Here is a 20,065-nt window from a genome sequence, read left to right as displayed (position 1 = left end):
AGGGGAACTAAAGGTTAGTGAATGCGCCAGTCAGGACGGGAATCTACAGTGCAACAGAGCTACGTTCAAGAACTACTAAGGCCGCTGTTACAAAACCACGTGACTTTCACAGTCGTTCTCGTTTATTACACAGGTTGTCATCGAAGGGATTCTGAACGGAGCTTCCCAGTGTCTGCGCAGATGGTGTTTCCTGTGCGGACAGAGTCAACCTTGAATTCATCTGTGTCTGTTTGTAGCATTTAATACCTGTATTGAATTGCTTTGTTGTGCTGTCTGTTCCATCAATGCAGTCGGCCTCTGGTTGGTTGGACCACTTACAACGCGGAAAGAGTGAGCGAAAAGTACATTTTCCTTCATACATGATGGGTTTACACATGTGTGCGTGTTCCAGGAAAAATACCGGCGGTGACCAAAAATTTAATTTTTGTTGAGTTCAGATTCTGTGAGGAGTGATCAGATGGCGTGCAATTAAGTGCAAAGCTTGTGAAAATGAACCTGATTGCAAAACTAACTCGCAATCAGTCGAACTGCTTGGATTATCTCACATTTGTTTACTACCAGTGTTGTTTTGAGCGGAATCTGAAGAGAAGGACTGTTGCTTTAAATGAGAGAATTGCTTGAATTCAATCTGCTTTTGCTTAAGTGTAAAAAGAAGCTGTTGATTTTGTTCATAATTTAACTATTTATTGAGTAGACATTTGATCTGTCTGTGTGGACAAAAACACAAGGTCGCGGTAAACTTTATGCATTCCTCAGTAAAAACCTCTGACCTTTAAACCTAATTATCCATAGACATATATGAGTTGGAGGCTTACATTGTTCTGTGTTGTAATGTCATTTTTTTCTCCTAAGCACTGGAACTATCAAACAATAGACGCCCGGAATAATTTAGGATGTTTGTATGAAAAGAGCACGAATAAAACATTAGGAAAGGATGTCACTTGATTCTAGTTTGTACTTTGTTGCCAACATTGATCTATAGCTCCACATAATAAGAGCTGCTATAGTTAATCTCTGGCTTTTATATGCTTCATTTCTGTTTTGACCAGCAAAATCCGGATAGACAGAAGAAAAAGAGTGTAATGTGCAGAGCCTTAGAAACTGTGGGAAGTGAACTGCAAGTCTTTAATTTGCTATTAGAAATCAATCAATTTTATTTGTATATCACATTTCAGCAACAAGGCAGTTCAAAATGCTTTGCATCATACAACTGACAGTCACCAATTGAGAAACCAGCAATAAACATACACAATAATACACATATGAGAAAAGTAAATACCACTACACAAATAGAAGTCAAAATTTGTATTTTTATGCAAGTGAATAACTAGTTCAGATGTGATGTGGACATGACAATATCATACTAATTTATACTTGCTAAAGGCAGAAAAATAAGAGCTAGTGCATATAAAAACAACTCGTACATGTGTTGGGTTGATAAAATGTACCACAAATCAGCTTGTCTTAGTTTAATGTGTTCCAAATAAAGACATTTATTAAATTCTGCCAGTAATTCTCTGTAACTCCAGCTTACTGGAACCATTTCCTGTCATCCTTCCCATCAGAGACTCATCCAGATCGCACATGTTCCTTCCGAATATCTCGCGCGTCCCTGCATCCGGGCTCCTGCGCTGCATCCGTGACCTGCTCTGTCTCCCGCGCTCCATCGCGCCTCTCGCCGCGCCCAGTAGAGGTTTGACTCAGATGGGCTACCGGCGGCCCGGCCAGCCTAGAGAGGACAAGCCCCCGTGGTGGAGGGTCAAGTTCGACCTCTCTAAGGGTCTGAAGGGCATGAAGAGGCACTTCAAGCTGCTGAAGGAGGAGTTCTTCGCCGAATTAGTTGGTCCGGGGGGCAAACCCCTCATCGTGCACATGCTGGAGCAGAACCAGGTGTTGTGGGAGTTCAGGGGCCCCCACAGCCTCCAGGAGTGGACGATTTCCTGCGACAGGGAGATCGGAGGCAAAAGCGAGATTTACCTGAAGGTCGGAAGGAACAATGAAAGCTGCCTTCTGTACGGGAACCTTTGCTCCGATCCTCCTAAAGACGGAGAAACGTGCTACAGCGGATACTGCACCATGCGTGCCAAGCAATCTCTGGTTGAGTGCTGCACCTCCATCTCTTTCTCTCTCTGTGTTTAAATTATTTCATCGCTTTTAGGTCCACACGGTGACGAACCACAGGCTGAAACATTTCCTCTCCCCTAGGGTTCGTTTGACAGGAAGAAGTACTACGACTGGTCCAGCTTCAACACCCTCCACCTGCGCATCCGGGGTGACGGCCGGCCGTGGATGATCAATATTATAGTAGACTCCTACTACAGTCACCAGAAAGATGACATGTATAGCTACTTCATGTTCACCAGGGGAGGACCCTACTGGCAAGATGTGAAAGTAAGGACAAATAAAGTGTGAAGTTTGAAGTCAGAGGTGTCCAAGCCTTTTTGCCACGAGGGCCAAAATTGTCAATTTGAAAGCACTTTGGAGCCACAAAAATTTTACAGGAGACATGTGTTTTATAGCATGGTAAAGTAAGGTTAGTAATAATATTACCGTCAGTTGTTAAAATATTGTAAATATCAACTATACCTCGAAAGAAATTTGGCTTTGTAATTGAACGCCTTGAATTTGGGCCTCTGTCTCTTTAAGAAACTCCTGCTCCTTCTGACGCTAAAATAAGAAAATGGCACAAAAGGTGTTTTTGTGCCATTTTCTTATTTTATTTGTTCAAGTTTAAACTAAAAATCTAAAATTGTATTTAAATTAACAACAGAGAAATTGATCTGCATATCATTGTAGAGGCAAAATATAGAAATGGTTTTTGTAGAATTGCATGATTATCAGACAGCTTCCAACTTTTTGTGGTTGATTTTCTGGAGATGATTTTGAGTAAAAGCGGGACAATGTTTGAGTTACTCCAAAGCGAAGACAGATGGAGAAACATCACTAATTATTGTGAAATGATTTTTTTTTGTTCCTCATCAAAAACTAGAATAAAAATGATGTTTAAAAAAAAAACAGTCCATACAAAAAGAAGTGTCCATCTGCAACAGCCACCTTAGAAAACCTCCAATTTCCTGCTACAGAACTGAAGTCAATTTGAGAAAAAACACTTTTGACATCCCTGGTTTACAGTCCTTTAAATACAAAACGGATTTTTTTTTTTTAAATAACAGCTTTTCATTGCTTTATTGGTCAGTCTTTAGAATATAACCCAACCATGACCTTACTGAAGGCAAGTTGTCAAAATGGTTGGTATTGACATTATCACTAAAACAATTATTTCGATCCTTACATATAGGATTGTTTTTTTCACTGTTTATGAATTAACTTAAAACTAGTTTTTATATTTTAACAAAACTGTGGTACTATCAATAATCAATTTGCTCTTGGTTGGTGCGATCTACCAAGTACCCATTTCTCATTTAACATAAAAGTGTTCACAACGGCTGAACTTTATATCCAAATATGGATTTTGGGAGGATTTTTATGATCTGGGCTAAAATCTGAACACAATTCTCCTTTCCAGATCCCGTTCTCCAAGTTCTTCCTGGCTAGTCGGGGGAGGATACAAGATGACCAGCACGATATCTGGCTGGACAAGGTAGCTTCAACTTCAAAATGGCATAAACTACATAAAAATAAAAATGATGAATTCCTTGTTTTATTTACAGGTTAATTCCATTGGATTTACTCTTGGAGACAAAGTAGATGGTCCCTTCCAGCTCGAAATCGATTTCATCGGCGTGTGCAGAGATTACGCACACACTGAGGACTTCGCATACGAGAAGTACAAGAGGAACCCTGAAGTTTGAGAGTTCCCGCAACACAGGATTCAAGCAGGACATGAGGACTTGTGACAAGATCCGTTTTTCCCCCCTTCATCTGTACATTTAGAACAAGCCTGGTAAAAAAAACAAATATATTAACGTTTCACACCAGAAAGGTTTTAAAATTTCTCATCCTTTTGTATGCAGTTTTCAAAATAAACCATAAATTAATTCATTTATAGCACATACATCTGTCGTGGTCAGCCTTTAAATGCCGATGAATTGGAAAATATAAGTGTACAATACAGAAATATTCTCCTACTCTACAGGAATCCCACTGATGTTCTTTAAAGAGGAATTATCACAAAGATTAAACCTTTTTTTTTTTCCTCATGGAAAATTTGAATTTTATTACAAAATTCAATAATAAAGCATCACAATTAAGAAAAGGCTTTACATGTCAAGCATCTTTTTGAATGAATGTGTGGGCTATTAAAGGTTTTCCATTCAGAAGAATGCAAAAATAAAGCATATAAAAACGGTTGTTAAAAATGTACATAAACAAGAGTTTCTACTTGACAGCAGAGAAAATAGAAACAAAGCTTTAAAGCAAACATTGCTACAAATAAAGCAGGTTGGAGAAAATATCTGAGCTTTTCTACGACGTCAAAACCTTTACACCAAAAAGCATCGCGCTTTCCCAACGGCCGTCATTTTGAAGAGTTACTCCGTCTACGTCATCACAAGTCCTCTCCTCGCCCCGAGCATGTTTTCTTTTTTCTGCTTCCGGCTCTCCATTTGTCTGGTTCGCCGGTCCTCCCTGAAACGGGCCAGATCATCATCAGGAGGAGCTGGATACATACAGACTAAGCTTTCATCTGCAGGGGTTTGTTTCCACGCTGCACTGTGTTTGGACAAACCTCATCTCCTGTGGTGGCACTGTAACAAGAAGCACTAAATAAAACGACACTTAGACCTCAGAAGAAGACGCTGGACGCAACTTCCTTCTTCACGAAATGTAAACAAGGAGCAATCTGCATCAGATTTGAGAAGTTGTAGAATTTCTCTTGTCGTTGGTAAAAGACCTCAAGCCATTATTTAGCCACCGCCCTGTGGCGGTGCTGAAAGCACTGAATGTTCCTTTCGCGCATGCGCCGTTGGAACAATAATATCAACGGTCACACCTGTGACATCGTTTGATCAATCAGAGGCTATACAGCATGACGTCATCCGAGGCTCTGTTCCTACAGAGTCTTCTCGCGAAATGCAAGGATTCTGAGTGACAGAATCTCTGGCGTCATCCAGGATTCATAGAACCGAAGTTACATACATAACTTTTGTTTAATTTACCCAGAATGCCCTGCGCAGAATGCCACTTCCCGCATTTGATGCGGACTAAGATGGCGAAATCTAGTCCACCTGAAAACCTCGGCTCGCTTCGGATGGAGCAGACCGGAAAAGGGCTACAGCGCAGGGCATTCTGGGTAAATACAACCAAAACAAACACAGGTATCTAGCGCTAGCGGGAGAAATGGCTCATGGTCTCTTAACAAAGACACCATGTTAAGACACCACTGAAGTTGTTCCTTCTTCTATTTTGGAAGTCGCATCAAACATGAATGCATGAATTGATTCATGTCTAGGAGTTGCACTTTTGTCTTCTGTGAAGGTTTTCGTGTCGTTTCCTTCAGTTCTTGGTGCAGCGCCACCACAGGCGAGGAGGAGAACAGGTTTTTCAACTCACAGAGCACTGTCAAAGGAACCAGCAGCTGGAAGCGTAACAAATGTTGCAATTTTGGCTCCCAGGTCAGGCAGAGTCTACCAGACTATCAGGTGTAAAACCCCAGAAGATTATTAAAGATTCCTTCAAGACTTACCTTGACTGGATTTTGGGCTGTTTGTAACTTTCTTGGCGAGGATTGGCAACCATAGACTTGTTTCCTGCTGCGTTTTCCTTGACGTCGCCGAAAGGTTTCAGTTTACCTATGAAGTATTTCGGCAATCAATAAACATGTCTAGCATTAAATGATCATGTGCCGCATTCACAGACCATGAGGAATGTTTAGTACCTTTGTGGGGCTTGTAGGTGAGGGGACGCGACAGACTCGCCTTCAGGTCGAAGGCAGGTTTCTTTTGGGTTCCAGGCGTTCCTAAAGCACTGGTGTTACCGGTGAAAATGAAGGGTCCTTTTATAGGAGAGAAGATAGATGCCTTTTTAAAATTCTGTAAACATCGACAAGGACCGCTTCAAAATGTACAATATCTTGAAATAGTTCAATATTTGTGTAACTACTTTCAGACACAACCTTTATTTCTTTTCATTTTGATGATCATGGCTGACGGTTTATGACAACTAGGAGTGTAAATTATGGCTGCAACGATTTAGTAGTTTATTCTGATGATTACTTAGACAAAGAAATAGGCATGTTTTGCAGATTTCTCATTTAACTACTTAAGTCCTTTTTAAGCAAAATTAGAAATACTAAAAATCTAAATAAAACTTTCAATTTCTTTTTTTAAATAAGAGACATTTTATTGCCTAAAATGCAATAATACAGCCTTCCTTTAGCAAATGCTTAATCGTTTGTTGCAAAGGTTAAAACAAACAGCATAGTTTGAATATTTTCGGATTAATCGATTAATAATTGTACAACCAAAGGTGATTAGCAGGATATTATTTTATTCTTTTTACAGAATTAGAACCAGGTGACGCCAAAACTGCAGCTTGAGTAGTTCTGGGTGTAAAAGATTTACACACAAAGGTGTTTGTTTTTATCTTAAATGCAAAATGTGTATTTTTTGTGTACATTTTGAGGTCACTTACTGCTTTGAATATGCTATTCTTTCATCAAATTGCCTTTTTTGAGTCTGTATACTCCAGTTAACATTTAATTGATTACTAAATTTGTTGACAATTATTTCAACCATCAATTCTTGACAATTAATCTGATGAATCATTTCAGCCCTAGTGTCAATCACCTGCTGTATTGCGATATATCAATTAGCTCAGATGACGATTCAATAGCTGCCGATTTTGCGAGCTCAGCAGAACCAGCTGATCGCCTCCATGCCACGCTGCATTGATGCAGTATACGAGCCCCAACCAACTATTGAAGGCAAAGAAATGTACAAACTTTTTGAAATCCTGACATTTCTGTTGGAAATATTTTCTCATTGACGTCATACAACATTTTTATTTTCCGAGACGCGCCATTTTGAGCTTTCATCGTCTATAAGCCAGAGTCACCAAAACTGCAAGAAATACAGGTTTGAAATATTCCGCTCAGTTTAATAAATTGATATAATACGAGTCTTAATTGTTAAAGAGTGCTAAAGAAAATGCAAAAAAAAAACCAAACAAAACAAAACTACTTTTTCACAATACTCACATTTTAGCAAGTCTACTCGTTTTCCAGGTCATCTGATGAAGTGAACTGTGAAATTACCTGGAGTTTTCTGGGCAGATAAAGCTGAAGACTTGGCGCCGGCCGGCTTTCCTGCGTCTGCAATCGGTTTTTGAGGGGTACTGGAGGCGACGCATGGCGACATCCGTGCTGGCGTCTTCACCAGCGACCTCTTGAACTCATTATCGAGTGTAGCCTCCAAGAATCTAGAGAGATTTTCACAGCAACGCATAAAGGATTCAATTCGATAAAGTCAGCTGCAGCACATTTTGAGTCACTGTCAGCTTTAATGCAAGTTAAATATACTTGGCTCTAATGTATTTATGCTGGTAAACTGGAGAAAGGTCAAATGTGGCTCACCGGACATTGACCCTGCGGGCAGAAAGGACAGAGGGTCTGAACTGACAGTCTTCTTTTTGTGCAGGTTTTTTTGAAGGCATTTTACTGGCTGAGACCAAAGTGTGGCGACGCTTTTCCTCAGCCGGCGTCTTGTTGCCGGGAACGGGGCTGAACATGGTGGAACGAGCCGAATCCTTCTGTAGGACACAACACACCGATCAACAGAGCCAAAAAAGGTCCACAATACACAGCGCTCTGCAGAACTAGTCATGATTCTTCACCTTTCGCACATCATTACCGTGTTACATCCACAAACGTGTATTTTATTGGAACGGAGTTGGACGGAAACAATTGTATTTCTCTCAGGCTGTGAAACTATTAATTGTGATGAATTGATTCTTGAAATAATCAGCAACTAATTGAGTAATCAATCGTTAATTGGAGGATACAGACTGAAAAAAAAGGGAAAAAAGACCAAAAGCTGAAAATCATATTGGGAGCTTTAATCAAGCCAAAACTGGTCAAATGTGTACAAATTTTGCATTTAAGATAAGAACATTCGACTGCAAATATGTTCTATTTAAAACCCACGTGGCATTGTTTTACCTTCACCTGGTTCAAGTTCAAATTCTACATCTTAGACAATTAAATATACATTTTTTAAGACTTTAAAAGAATTGAAGAATTTTTCCTCCCATTTTTTTCATGCAGAATGTGCCAATTAGGAAAAAAATTAAAATCTGCCTGATTAATCATCAGAACTAAAACAATAGTTAGTTGTGGCTGTGATTGTCCTTTGGAAACACTTTAAAGTATTTCTTCATTTATAAATGTTAATAGGCTTGACTGAGATCTAGTCACCCTGAACCCATTTCAACTAGAACACATAATCCAGGTCTGCAAGGGAACAGTGCATCACTTTCCTTCCACTTTACAATAATGCATGTGTCGATCCAGCAAATCTCAATACAACAAAACGTGAACATGTTCAACTGGTTTAATCTTTTCCCCAGAAGTACTGGAGTGTGCATTTAGCATTACACGCCAAATCTTCAAATTAATCACCTTCAGGTCTTTGACTGGATTTTTGTACGTCTCCATCTGCTTTGTCTTCCTGTGGACGTAGCTGTCAATGGACTCCATCTTGTTGAACTGGGCCTCATGGAGCTTTTTAAAGTCTGGTTTGGAAATTCACAACAGTTACCTTGAAGGGTTTGAAAGGATTATCGCTTCTCATTTCTCCACAAGAACATTGAATTAGGGGAGGAGAGAACTTACTAGGAGTTGTGGGCTTCAACAAAATCTTGCTCTTATGCCGGAGACCTTGGTAACGAGGGATCCTGCCGCCTTTTACCTGCTTCGGTGCCTTTTCTGTAGGAGAACCAGACGACGGGAACACATTCACCTCTGAAAGAAACATGCTGTTTAAAGTGAACTCTACCCTTATAAATAACCATGGTTACCAGTATCAAGCTATACAGCACTCTAAGGAATCACAGTTCAGTTATAGCTAAAAGAATTGCTCATACTTTTTCTCCATAAAACAAAGATGATTAAAAAAAATTTAAAGAATGGTTGCAAAAGTACAAAAGTGTTGCTGTGTAGCTGGAGAAGAAGAAGAAGAAGAAAAAAATCACACTTCTTTTTTCCTAATACAAGGAAGTCAAATTCATGGAAAGTCATAATGTAGGGATAATGTAAGATTCACACATTCTGGTTAAAGTGATAGAAGTTTTGTTGTTGTTTTTTTAAACCAGATTTGACAAATACGAGCACCCACTGCTTGCAAATTACCCAACTAATGTTAGCTTGTTATACTTGTGGCACTCAGAGGGGGAAAGCAAAAATATATATTAAACATAGGTTTAATCTACAAATATTTCTGCACAATACAAAGTTAATGCATGGACTTACTGTAGATCTTTATCATATTTTAAAAAAATATTTTAAAATTAATAGAAATAATTTTTTTGCAACTGTATGAATAATTGTACAGCTTTTTTATTTAAAAAAAAAGAATAGAAAAAGAAGAAAACGCAATTAGAAATGTACTGATCGGGCGCTTCCTCGCCAACACTGATTTTCAATGTCCTTTGCTCTCTGATTTTCTGGTTGGCATTTATTTTTTTAAGAATTACAACACAAAGCAGAAGAGGTGGATTTCAGCTCTGCTGATCGAGGTCATAGCTTTTAATCTAACAAAACGTGAAGGAATCACTTTGTTTCATGCATGTAATGGCCCTATGAATTTGATTACGTTCAAAAAATAAAAGTGGATCAAAGTATAAGCTGTCTTATGTGGGGTTAGAAGAGTGGAAGATCTCAGTTTGGATGCATTTAATAGACATAGAAAAAAAATAGAAATAACTCCAATGTTACTGGATTTATCATTCACCACTCGGACCCCATCACGGAAAAACACTTAAATCTGTGTCTCTTCAAACAGAACATTTTGGTTTAGAATTTCTTTAGTCAATGTCTGGTTCTAAGGTTCTACAGTCTTTCTCAAAAAGCTTTGCCGACCTGTTTCAGCGAGCACAGGAGCTTTATCCTCGGAGTCCAGCTGCAGCTGGGGCTCCGGTTCCTTCATCTCAGGGTCTTTGTCCAGGGTCACCTTCCTTTTCTTCTTCTCCCCCCCTGCACTGCTGCAACATCCAGTTGGGTCAGAAGCCTAGAAGAGTGAGGAAAAAACGAATAAGGAAACTCAATAAAGGAGAGTAGAAATCCGAGAGCAAGTCACTGTTACAACCTCATACCTCAGCAGCAGCATCAGTGATCTTTCTCTTGCTGCATTTTCCTCTCCCCCGACGTGTGTTCACAAACACGGCCTTGCTGGAAGCATCATCTGCAGTCTCCTGGCCGCTGTCTGAAGCTGCATTTTCATCTACTCGGACCTTTAAACATTTCAATTAAAGAATAGGAGTAAACATAAAGGATTACCCCTAATAGTGTTTGGTGTGGGGATTGCTTTTGTGGCACTAATGTAGTTCCGTGTCGGGTTACCTGCGCTTCCTCGTCGTTTTTCTTTTCCTTTTCATAGTGCTGCTGAATGGCTCTCAGGAGCTTATCGGCCTGTGCCGACCAAAGAAGATGAATGTTAAACGCGCTTTAACGCGTTGAAGAGGTTAGCGTTAAAGCTAGCAAACCTCTGCCGTTGGCGTCCTCGGTCGGAGCAAAGCACGTCAACGTACCTTCATGTTTGCCTTCAGTCCCAGCTCCTTCGCGATGCTTCGCAGCTCCGCGTACTTCTTCGAGCTCAAATCCATCTTCATCTGCTGCTTTTTCCACTTCAAGACGCGCCTCGGCTCACTTTGTTTGTTTGGGTGTACGTCTTCACGCCGCTTTCTCCCAGAGTTCTCGGCGCCCGACGGTTGAAATCGCCTCCGATTCAAAACACAGCCAGAGGAGCCACCCGATTGGCTCTCGCCTTTGACCGGATGCTACGCACAGCCAATAAGATTCAACGTGGGTTAAAAAAAAGTAGTAAATGTGGTTGACAGTGTGAAAGAAATACAGTTATTCTACATTTTTAATTCTCAAATTAAATAATCAGTTTCAATAATCAGATTCAAATTGTATTTATTAAACTTTAGCTCATTTTAAGATAAATCCTGTTATTTGAGTGTATCATGTCATTTAAAAAATAAACACATTATTATTTTATTGTTGTTATAAGTTATGGTTCTTGTGGTGTAGCATCATAAAATTATTGATTAATGGACCTTACCAGAGGGCAGCGAGCAAGGGGTGAAGCTCTCTAGGTTTTTAACCTAGATGTCCATCTTAGCCATTGACTCACTTCTGTTCCTGACCAATATTGTTTATTATTTATTTTTGTGATTTTATTTTGTAAAAAAAATTCTGTCTTGAATCAGAATTCAAGACAGTCTTTTTAATAAACTTTTATTAAAGTCTTCAATGTGAGTTGGCGAAACCTGCAGAAACCCTGTATTATTAATAAGATGTGTATAATTTGACTACTTCCCCAACAGTCACATTATGGGTAGAAAATTAAATAATCAATTTGGCTAATGATCCTAAGTATTTTCTTTTTTTTTTTCTTTAAAGTTGTGATTATGCAGATGTTTTAAAAGTTAAGGGGCTGCATTTTGTTCTCATTTGCATTTACTGCCAAGGGGTTGTTCTTGGTTTTATATACAGATGCTGTCATTTTCTCAGTTGTAAACATACAGCTAACAGATACACTAAAGAATGCAATGGCAGAACTCAGAACATAAATCTTGTATGAAAATTGTTTTATTCATTATATTATTGTAATTATTAATATAAAAATATGTATGAGTTTAATTCTTATTATTTTTGGTCTGTCTCAACTCTTTAATACAAACATATGACGTAAAAATGTAATTTAAACATTATTACTCTACACCCCAAGGTTTTTTCATGTTTTAACAGACATGAAACGTCTTTAGAATTAAAACTATACTATAATGACAGCAAGTTGTGACTGGAGATGAGTGTCTAGGTCAGAGACTCAATCGGTTTTCAGGGTACATTAAAATTCACGAGTTTAATAAATAGAACAATATCTTGATCCCCCACACGGTGGCAGTGTTGCACCACAGACCTTTCACGGTCAAACCAATACAGGACGTGACGTATTCTCCTTCCGCTGTTGGTTCAAACACTGCAGCGCGGACCAGTCGCGGTTTTCATGCTGTATATTCTGGTATAATGGAGTTTGACGACAGTCTCGTCGTGGAGCGAGTCGACGATTTAAACACGACTGCGACATTACGACCGGAACATTTAATGACGCTCCACTGTGCGCAGTGTAACGCGGTTCTGGCGGATTCTTTAGGGCTCTGCGGGGAGCTGAAATGCATCGACTCCGTCATGTGCATGCGTAGGTTCTGTTTACGTTTTGCAATTCAGTCAACGCAAGTAGTTCCGCAGTTATTGTTAGTCAATTCGCTCGTGGAGATTAAAGTATTGTTTATTACGGCTACTATCATTTAAAACAACAACAAAACAAATACAGAAATCGTATTACTAATGACAGATTTTATCGCTCGACAGAATGTATCGCGTGACGTTAAGTATTTTGGTCATTTTGATTAATTGGAGCCCATTTCCTTTCTGATTGATTTATAGTTATGTGTACGTTTTTCTCTCCCTCAGGAGTAACCAATGACGTGGTTGTGAGTGGCTCTCTGGAGTCAGTTCATAAAGGGGAAATGGCTGACTGGTGAGGAAAAGCAAAAAGTATTTCCACTGACATAAAATCACACTTGGTTGACTCTGGTTGACCCTTTTCTTTTGACTTCTGAAGGTTTGTAGTAAAAGTTGTTGAATTCAGATGGATGCCAAATAATTCAGATTATCAATTTAAATAACAACTGAAAATGTAACATTTAATCCACTTTACAATTTAAGTTTTACTTGTAATTTGACAATGTAAATATGTTAAAGAGACTACGAACAGTTTTGCAAGGCATTTTATTTATTTTTTTGCTTTTGAACAAGTGTTCATGCACCGCTGCAGACATTTGTCTTTTTACCCAGTTGAGTGGAGCGCCATGTTGGATGCGTCCTCTTCCCATCATCTTTAACCACATCTGTAGGGTATTTCATAATTCTTTTTTACTAAATTTCTTATATTTTCCTGGTTCCTTTCAGTATTTGCTCCGTTCTGAAATGTCGTTTGTGCAGCAGTGTTGTGGGGAAACATGTTCACGCTGCTCCTTCGCATCTGGCTGCTACTCGCTTCGTCTTTCTCCTCAGCAAAGCCAAAATGAGCTGGTGAGCAGCGCTGAAGGGAACTAACTGCATGTTGTCCCTGTCAAAAGCAAGTAACTTTCTGATTGATTGATTTATAAATGTCTGTACCTGCAGTTACATTCTGGACACAAGCTCCATGGTGAAGGCCTCCTCTCTCTCCTTTGAGCTGAAGCCTCTTCAGGAAACGGTTGATGAGGTGAGGAAAGCAAAAGCCAAATGACCCGAGCCAACTGGGAACACCAACATGCACTTTGACTGGATTCCTGCTCTTGTAGACCTTTCCGGTTGATTATAGTACCCTAAATTAGTTCGAGCTAATTTCACCTGACAAAAGGTGACGGAAATGCAGCCTCCAAATTACATTTCAAAAGTTAAGCGAAGGTGATTTTAAAAATGAGACACTGCTTCCATTTTTAGTGAAAACTTCCAGCAGTTCTGTTCTTTTCTCTGCAGGCAAGGCGGCAGTGTGAAGTACAGTTGGATCTGATGGCACACACCTGCAGCCTGCTGGCTGACATGAGTGTGAACCTCAGCAGTCGGGGCAGGGAGTGGCGTTTGTAAGATGTTTGGAGTTTGTGCTGTATGTGTGTTTCGACCAATTAGCTTTTTTTTTTTTGATGATAATTCTGGATGCTGTTAGGCTGTACATGTTCTGTGTTCTTTTTTTAAAGCTCATAATGTCCCTTTCTTTGTATCAAACTGATAATGAATCTTTTTTTAAATTCATTTTTCACTCAAGTTCTGCTACACTTATTTGTACATTATATGTTGTTTTACAATACATTTGAGTGTGATATCCTTAATTTATTTTTCATATCTTGCATTGCCAGTAGTAATATGTTAGAAACCCCCTAAAATTAAGATTTAAAAAAAATATATATATATAAAAAATTATTACAAGCATAATCTCACTGAAAGGGAAAAAAAGTCCAACCTTTATTTAAATACAGCAAGGGTGAAAGGAATAACATGTGAAAAGGGGAAAAAATCTTTTAAGGAGGTTGCCGGGACCTTTGTAAGAGAAACAGCATTGCAGACATTGGGCATGTGATTTTTAAAAAAACATCTCCACCAATCCCTTTACTGTAAATGTAACAAAGTCTTGAGGCCCCCACATCTGCCCTTTTAAAACCTATTCACATGATGCTTGCTAAGCTGTTTTGTGTGCATAGAGCATTTGAAAAATGAAATGTACTTTCTTTAACTTGGCTAGTAAAAATGTGCAATGAGCTGCATATGGAAGCCAGGAATTTGGACCACCCTGAGTTCTGCAAGGAGAATATTAAAAAAGTTTTAACAATAAAGGTTGGAGTTTGTTTTTTTTCCTTAAAAGTCTTCTGGGTCGCAAAGTAAATGTTAGTGTCAAATATGAATGCAAACATCCGGCTTTAGTTTATAACTCATTGGCTGACTAAATAAAAATTCTTTGGTATAATTAAATAAAAAATAAAACCTAGGGTGCTTTTCCAGCTTTAACTCTGTGTCTCAAATATGTTTTGCTGCTCATTTTCGAAGCGTAAAAGAAACGACACAATTCAATTGGCACCATGCTGCTGTTTATTGCTTAATTTTTTCTGATACAGATTTATTTATTTTTTTTATTCATTTATTACAAAACCAGACAAGAGGCGTACACATATTAGGCATGCCCATTTCCTCCCTCTGTAGTGCATAGTTCCTATACAGCCCACTATCTCAGTGGAAAAGTTGAGCAACAAAGTAAATTTCAGAAATCTTGCCAAAGCTTTTGTTAAGTTTTCCTCATGGGAACAAGAACTGCAGAGCTGCACTGTAGTGGTACTGCCAGGTTGCATGTGACACAACAGGAAAAAAACTAACTTTTCCATTTTTCTTTTAATGATATATATATATCTAATCGATAAAACTGTCGGTATTACCTTCAGTTGGATTGGAGAATCATAATACTCCCCCCCCCACACCCCCTATAATTACACTCATTCACATTACAAGATTAGGTTATTGCATGCAATACAAGTCATTCGTTATTCTGCTAAATCATGCATATTTTTTTTTTTAAACCCACAAATTCATATCACCTGGACGTCTACTTGCTCATAAATTGGGATTATGAATCACCAGAAAGAACATGACAGGGTTGCCGGAACACAGCGTTCAGGACGTGACGGTGACGATGGGCGCTGCAAGTCAGTACGTGGAGAGAAAGTGCTTTTCACGTGAGCGTCGTTCAGCCAGTTACTTTAAAGTCTGCAACTCGCAGACGAGGAGAGGGTCTTTGTGGATGCTACAAGAGTTCAAATTTAAAGCCTTTTCCATGTTCAGCAACGACTGAAACTAAATCAGGCTAAAAAGTAAAGATGCAATAAAAGGAAGTAGGTGGCTAATGTTGCGAGTTCAAAGGCAGAGAGCAAGAGAAAGGGGGGGATTTTCAATGAGATGTTAACACAGTCCTTTTAACACCAACTCCTGGAGCTATATTCATGCATTATTTCAGGTTATTGCTTCTAAAAATTCTAATTAAATACAATTATGTGGATTAAAATAGAATGTTCTGAATCCCAAAACTATGAGGTCACTTGTACAATTTTGCAATGAGGACTAGCAGCACCACCTATGCAGGATGCTGAGTTGGGGACTTGAGGTCCTCCTCCTAAAATCACTGCTGTAAAGGTTCTCGAAAAAAAAGTTTTGGCTCTTATGTTAAAACTTTACAGACCACAATGTGGTCTAAAAAAAGAAAAAAAACAAACATTAACTCATGCAGAGGTGCACCAAGAGATCCAAACTCAGCGAATTCACCGTAAGCTACGTTTCCATTCCAAATGTGCGCAAAATGTTGTTGATATTATGCGAATGACTTTTTAAAAAAAGTTTACATTAAATATGAAACGCAATCAATATCACATGTTAATATGTTTGTTCATCATGTGACTCGGGTGATTTGAAAATAGTATTTCCACTGCAGTTTTGCAAAAAAAACAATTTCTCTACGGTCAGAAAGGCGCCTCATCCTAGAGACAACTTTTTATCAAAAAACGAGAGCTTCTTCGAAAGTGCCGTGTTTCCATTAAGCTAATTTATTTTAAAAATATCAATTTGTGCAATTATATGGTTCATGGGAATGCAGCTGTCGTCTGTGACTCATTCATAGTGTACAGCTCTCTCAACGGCGGCAGTCTGGCGAGAGAGAGCCAGACTGCAGCAGAAAACAGGAAGGCTGAACAGAGTGGACAAGGTTGCTATCTTACAGAGCTTTAAACCTTAACAGCTAATAAGCGAGTAACAGATATGCTGTTTCTGTAACGCTAGCTACGCTAACAATGGTAAGAACTAAAATCAGACATCCTTAAACTTCACTAAAATACTTGCAAACCCTATTCTACAGCGACTCCTCTTTCACAGACAATGTGACACGGCCTCGGCTCTCGCTGTACACAATCTATCTCCAATCACGACAGGATGACGAGAAATATTTTGAACGCAGTCATGATTTCATGTTACAGTTCAAGAGAAGTCATAAAAGACTAAAATCGATGTCGGCAGGTCAAAGACGTACAAAAGCCACAAAATTATGTTTGGTGCACCTCTTTGTAATGGTGCATCCCAACTGTGTCATGCTATATATTTCCTACTAGCATATACATGCCTTAAAACAGAGCTCAAGCACTAGATTTCAGGTTAAAGCGGTATCTAAATTTGATGTACCTAGAGGTTTTTAAGTATGTGAGGCTAATGCTCCCTAGTTTTTACTGAAATGGACTCCACAGATTTGAGCTTCAGCTCGGCCTACAAAACCGATACTCTTGATGAAGCAAGCATTACTACTGGTCATGCATGGCTACTATGATGTTTTTTTGGCACCACAGTCCCGCTAAATAAGCTAACGCACATGAGTCTATACATATCTTAATGGAAGACATTGGTGATTTTGTTGCTTTCAAACAACTTGTCACTTGTTTTATACAATATACAGTTTGGTCAACAACATGACAGTTAAGATCAAATATTGCACAGATCCCGGTAAAGAGTAATTCTGATGTCGTTGTTTTCCCTATACATGTATGTGGCAAAAAAATGAAATGAACTAAAGCGGGGAAGCCATTTGTAAGCTGCAAGAAGTGTGAGACGTAAACTCTTGACGCTATGCAGACTTGGCCAGGCGTGAGCTGGATATTAGCATCAAGGTACGAAGTAGGGATGCACCGAAGGGAACTTTTGGGCTGATACCAATCCCCGATATTAATACTGCCATTTTGGGCGATAACCGATATTTACCGCCGACTTCACTCATTCTCTGCTTCATCTAAACTTCCCGAATTTCCGTGATGCATCACTATTACATAACCAATCTCATCCCCCTCCAGAAAAACGGCAGCAAGATGGAAATAAATTTCGGTTGCAAATAAAATTTTAAAGACTGAATTTAAGAAACACAAAAATGCTTTTAACGAGATGCCAGACAAAGAGCTCTGAACAGAGATGTCTAGCCACGACCCTTCCCCACACGTTGCTGCACACTGTAATCTGGCAGGGACTTTGGTTTTTCCCCCTGCTTATTAGGAGTCCAAATTTAGCTGTACATTTTCAGCGACCTAAATATTTCTGGTTAAATGAAAGCAGTTGTCTCATCATACCTGAATATAAGCAACAGCATATTTACGTTCTGCTCTCCTGCCAACTCCCTGACTTCGATACTGAAACATTGATGGACAGACAAAAATGACTGCTGAGGTGCTCCGTAACGCCTTTGTTCAGAAAACGCTCCTCTCGATCCCATTGGACTTACTGTGGCAATGAGGTAGTTGAAAAGAAAAGGAAAATGAATCAACAAATCTTAATTTGTATCACAGGCGTTTGATATTTGCTACAGTATGTTGTGTCTTTAGGTTCTTCGGAAAAAAACACATATAGTTTACTCATTATCAAACCTCTTGTGCGGTTGAAAAGCAACTCCGTTTACATAGGCGTCACCCAGAAATCACCCATTTCTTTAAGCAAATTAAACAGGTGTCAGTACACCAGGCTTTATGTTATAGTTTTTATGTCCGAAGCTGGACGACTTTAAATCTTTGTAAATCCGAAATGCTGCGAGCGTTCCTCTCTGATGATTGGGCTGCAGAAAGAGGTCAGGACAAATGGGAGTGCTGTGGACAAGAGAGAGATATCCAGTGTCCCAGAAAACAGCAGGAAAGGCAGCGGGAGGAGAGTGAGGACCCCAAAAGGGGGTTAGCTTAGCTGCAGTTCCCTTGGGCTCGGCAGAAGCGGCGGTTCTGGGTCTTCTCCCGGGATCGGCTCCATCTCTCCACCTGTAAAAATCGGTTTCACTGGAAGAAAAAACACGGCATTAAACTAGCATATTAAAATCTCCCGGTTACTAAATTATTTGCACAAAATCCACCTATTTGCAGAATTTTTGTGGTTTACGTCCAAAATATTTTGAAGTAGCAATGACATTTGACGCATCATTGGCTGGCAAACCAGCCAATCCAGGAGCATCTGCTCATTGATTGGCTGTACAGTTGAATGAAACAGACTGGATGTTAGCTTCTGTGGTAGAGATAAGAATATTTCCAACATGTGCATTAATGGTTATTAACCTAAATATGATGCGAGTCCCAAATATTCACAGATTTCAGGTATTCCTGGGAAGATATCGAAATAATAATAATCATTATTATAATTAATATTAATAAATCATACTTTTCTAATTTATATATTATTATAAAGGTATGTCAGGTATCAGTCTGGTCATTTCTTTAAAGCATAATTCTGATTATATTGTGGTAACATATGCATACAAATATGCATGCCCGCTGCCCAGGGCGGCATTTATCCTGTAACCAGCACTGTAGAAAAGCAATATGATAAACTGCGCTCATTTTGCACTAACGCTAAGTGGCCAAAACCTTAACTAATCAGCTCAGAGATATAACAGATGCAGCACTCAGAGCTGAGCAAAGAAATTTCACAGAGGGAAAAAAAAACTGACTGACCTGAGTGTGAAATGATGTAGAAACATTTCCTCTGCTCCTCTGAGCTGCTGCTGCTGCTGCAGCCGCACACAATGGTAAACAAAAGCCGGGGGGGATCCTTCCTCTGCGGTGACACATTCAGGGTCCTCTTCACCTGCAGGACAGCCAGGTTGTTTACTCCCATGAGACGACTCCGCAGTCTCACAGGACGCTTCACGGTGGCGGACCCCCTTCTCTCCTCTCCTGGACACGGCGAGGGGGAGAGAAGAAGGTCCTCTCCTTCCTTCTCCCTCCGCTCCTACGCCATCTTTGCTCTGCTTTAGCGCGAGCGAAAGAAGAGCGCGACGATTGGACGGAAGGGTGGTCGGTCAAAGCCAAGCCCCGCCCCGGAAGCACACCTTTTTCTCTCGTTCTTCATCTTAATTGGGATTAGAGGTTGTTTATAAATCAGTGCAACGTTAAAGGGTTAATTAGCTAAAAGATGTTCAGACGCAATTGCCGTCAGTTGGCATAGAAACGCTATAAATGTACAACACACATTTCCACTACGGCAGTTGAAATAATAATAATTCTTCTCAAATAAGCCTGTGGGAGTTTTTAAACAGGGTAAAAAAAAAAAAAAACTAAGATTTTGGCTAGCTTACTGTTTAAGAATTCAGACTCATTGGATCATCTACTTCTAAATCCAAATTCAGGCTTTCGACAGGCGTCATTGAGAGATGGAACAACACAGTCTGTTGTTAGAGTCATGATAAAATAGCAAAACTGATTCGATTGACTTTACAGAAAAGTCCAGGTAGGTTTCCTTAAAATACTTCCATGCTATAAATATCAGCTACTATGTATTGGTTCCCCAAATCCC

The 20,065-nt window shown here is 39.4% G+C and overlaps 3 protein-coding genes and 1 long non-coding RNA gene across 8 annotated transcripts; 2 read left to right on the top strand and 2 right to left on the bottom strand.

Annotated features, from left to right (window-relative positions):
* Window positions 1–178: 178 nt before the first annotated feature.
* ndufaf1 (NADH:ubiquinone oxidoreductase complex assembly factor 1) lies at window positions 179–4,219 on the top strand. Of its 3 annotated transcripts, none has more exons than XM_055038867.1 (5): window positions 179–341; window positions 1,566–2,097; window positions 2,206–2,391; window positions 3,527–3,601; window positions 3,672–4,219. In XM_055038867.1, the coding sequence occupies exons 2-5, from the start codon at window positions 1,585–1,587 to the stop codon at window positions 3,810–3,812; spliced, it is 915 nt and encodes a 304-aa protein (XP_054894842.1). In that variant the 5' UTR covers window positions 179–341; window positions 1,566–1,584; the 3' UTR covers window positions 3,813–4,219. The 3 variants fall into 3 exon arrangements, with proteins under 3 accessions (XP_054894842.1, XP_054894841.1, XP_054894843.1); XM_055038866.1 differs by having other exon boundaries at window positions 179–330; window positions 3,672–4,218; XM_055038868.1 differs by having other exon boundaries at window positions 179–330; window positions 3,700–3,811.
* nusap1 (nucleolar and spindle associated protein 1) lies at window positions 4,196–10,885 on the bottom strand. 3 transcript variants are annotated; one of them, XM_055038863.1, is made up of 11 exons: window positions 10,702–10,885; window positions 10,514–10,582; window positions 10,267–10,404; window positions 10,034–10,181; window positions 8,789–8,917; window positions 8,576–8,688; window positions 7,532–7,704; window positions 7,214–7,377; window positions 5,837–5,953; window positions 5,645–5,750; window positions 4,196–4,587 (listed from the first exon to the last, which is right to left on the bottom strand). In XM_055038863.1, the coding sequence occupies exons 1-11, from the start codon at window positions 10,780–10,782 to the stop codon at window positions 4,500–4,502; spliced, it is 1,326 nt and encodes a 441-aa protein (XP_054894838.1). In that variant the 5' UTR covers window positions 10,783–10,885; the 3' UTR covers window positions 4,196–4,499. The 3 variants fall into 3 exon arrangements, with proteins under 3 accessions (XP_054894838.1, XP_054894837.1, XP_054894839.1); XM_055038862.1 differs by having other exon boundaries at window positions 4,199–4,587; window positions 7,532–7,707; XM_055038864.1 differs by having other exon boundaries at window positions 4,201–4,587; window positions 7,532–7,707; window positions 8,789–8,881.
* A 1,271-nt stretch (window positions 10,886–12,156) lies between these two features.
* oip5 (opa interacting protein 5) lies at window positions 12,157–14,668 on the top strand. Its single transcript, XM_055038670.1, has 5 exons — window positions 12,157–12,377; window positions 12,653–12,719; window positions 13,151–13,273; window positions 13,367–13,448; window positions 13,706–14,668. The coding sequence occupies exons 1-5, from the start codon at window positions 12,206–12,208 to the stop codon at window positions 13,811–13,813; spliced, it is 552 nt and encodes a 183-aa protein (XP_054894645.1). The 5' UTR covers window positions 12,157–12,205; the 3' UTR covers window positions 13,814–14,668.
* Window positions 14,669–14,786: 118 nt separating this feature from the next.
* LOC129365459 (uncharacterized) lies at window positions 14,787–19,539 on the bottom strand. Its single transcript, XR_008606520.1, has 2 exons — window positions 19,225–19,539; window positions 14,787–18,555 (listed from the first exon to the last, which is right to left on the bottom strand). It is a non-coding gene; the product is annotated as an uncharacterized LOC129365459 (long non-coding RNA).
* Between the last annotated feature and the right edge of the window lie 526 nt (window positions 19,540–20,065).

The sequence above is a fragment of the Poeciliopsis prolifica genome, unplaced genomic scaffold, assembly GCF_027474105.1.
Source record: "Poeciliopsis prolifica strain line A6 unplaced genomic scaffold, Auburn_PproV2 SCAFFOLD013, whole genome shotgun sequence".
Lineage (NCBI taxonomy): Eukaryota > Metazoa > Chordata > Actinopteri > Cyprinodontiformes > Poeciliidae > Poeciliopsis > Poeciliopsis prolifica.
The sequence above is the reverse complement of the archived record's forward strand: the minus strand, read 5'-3'. Positions and strand labels throughout refer to the sequence as shown.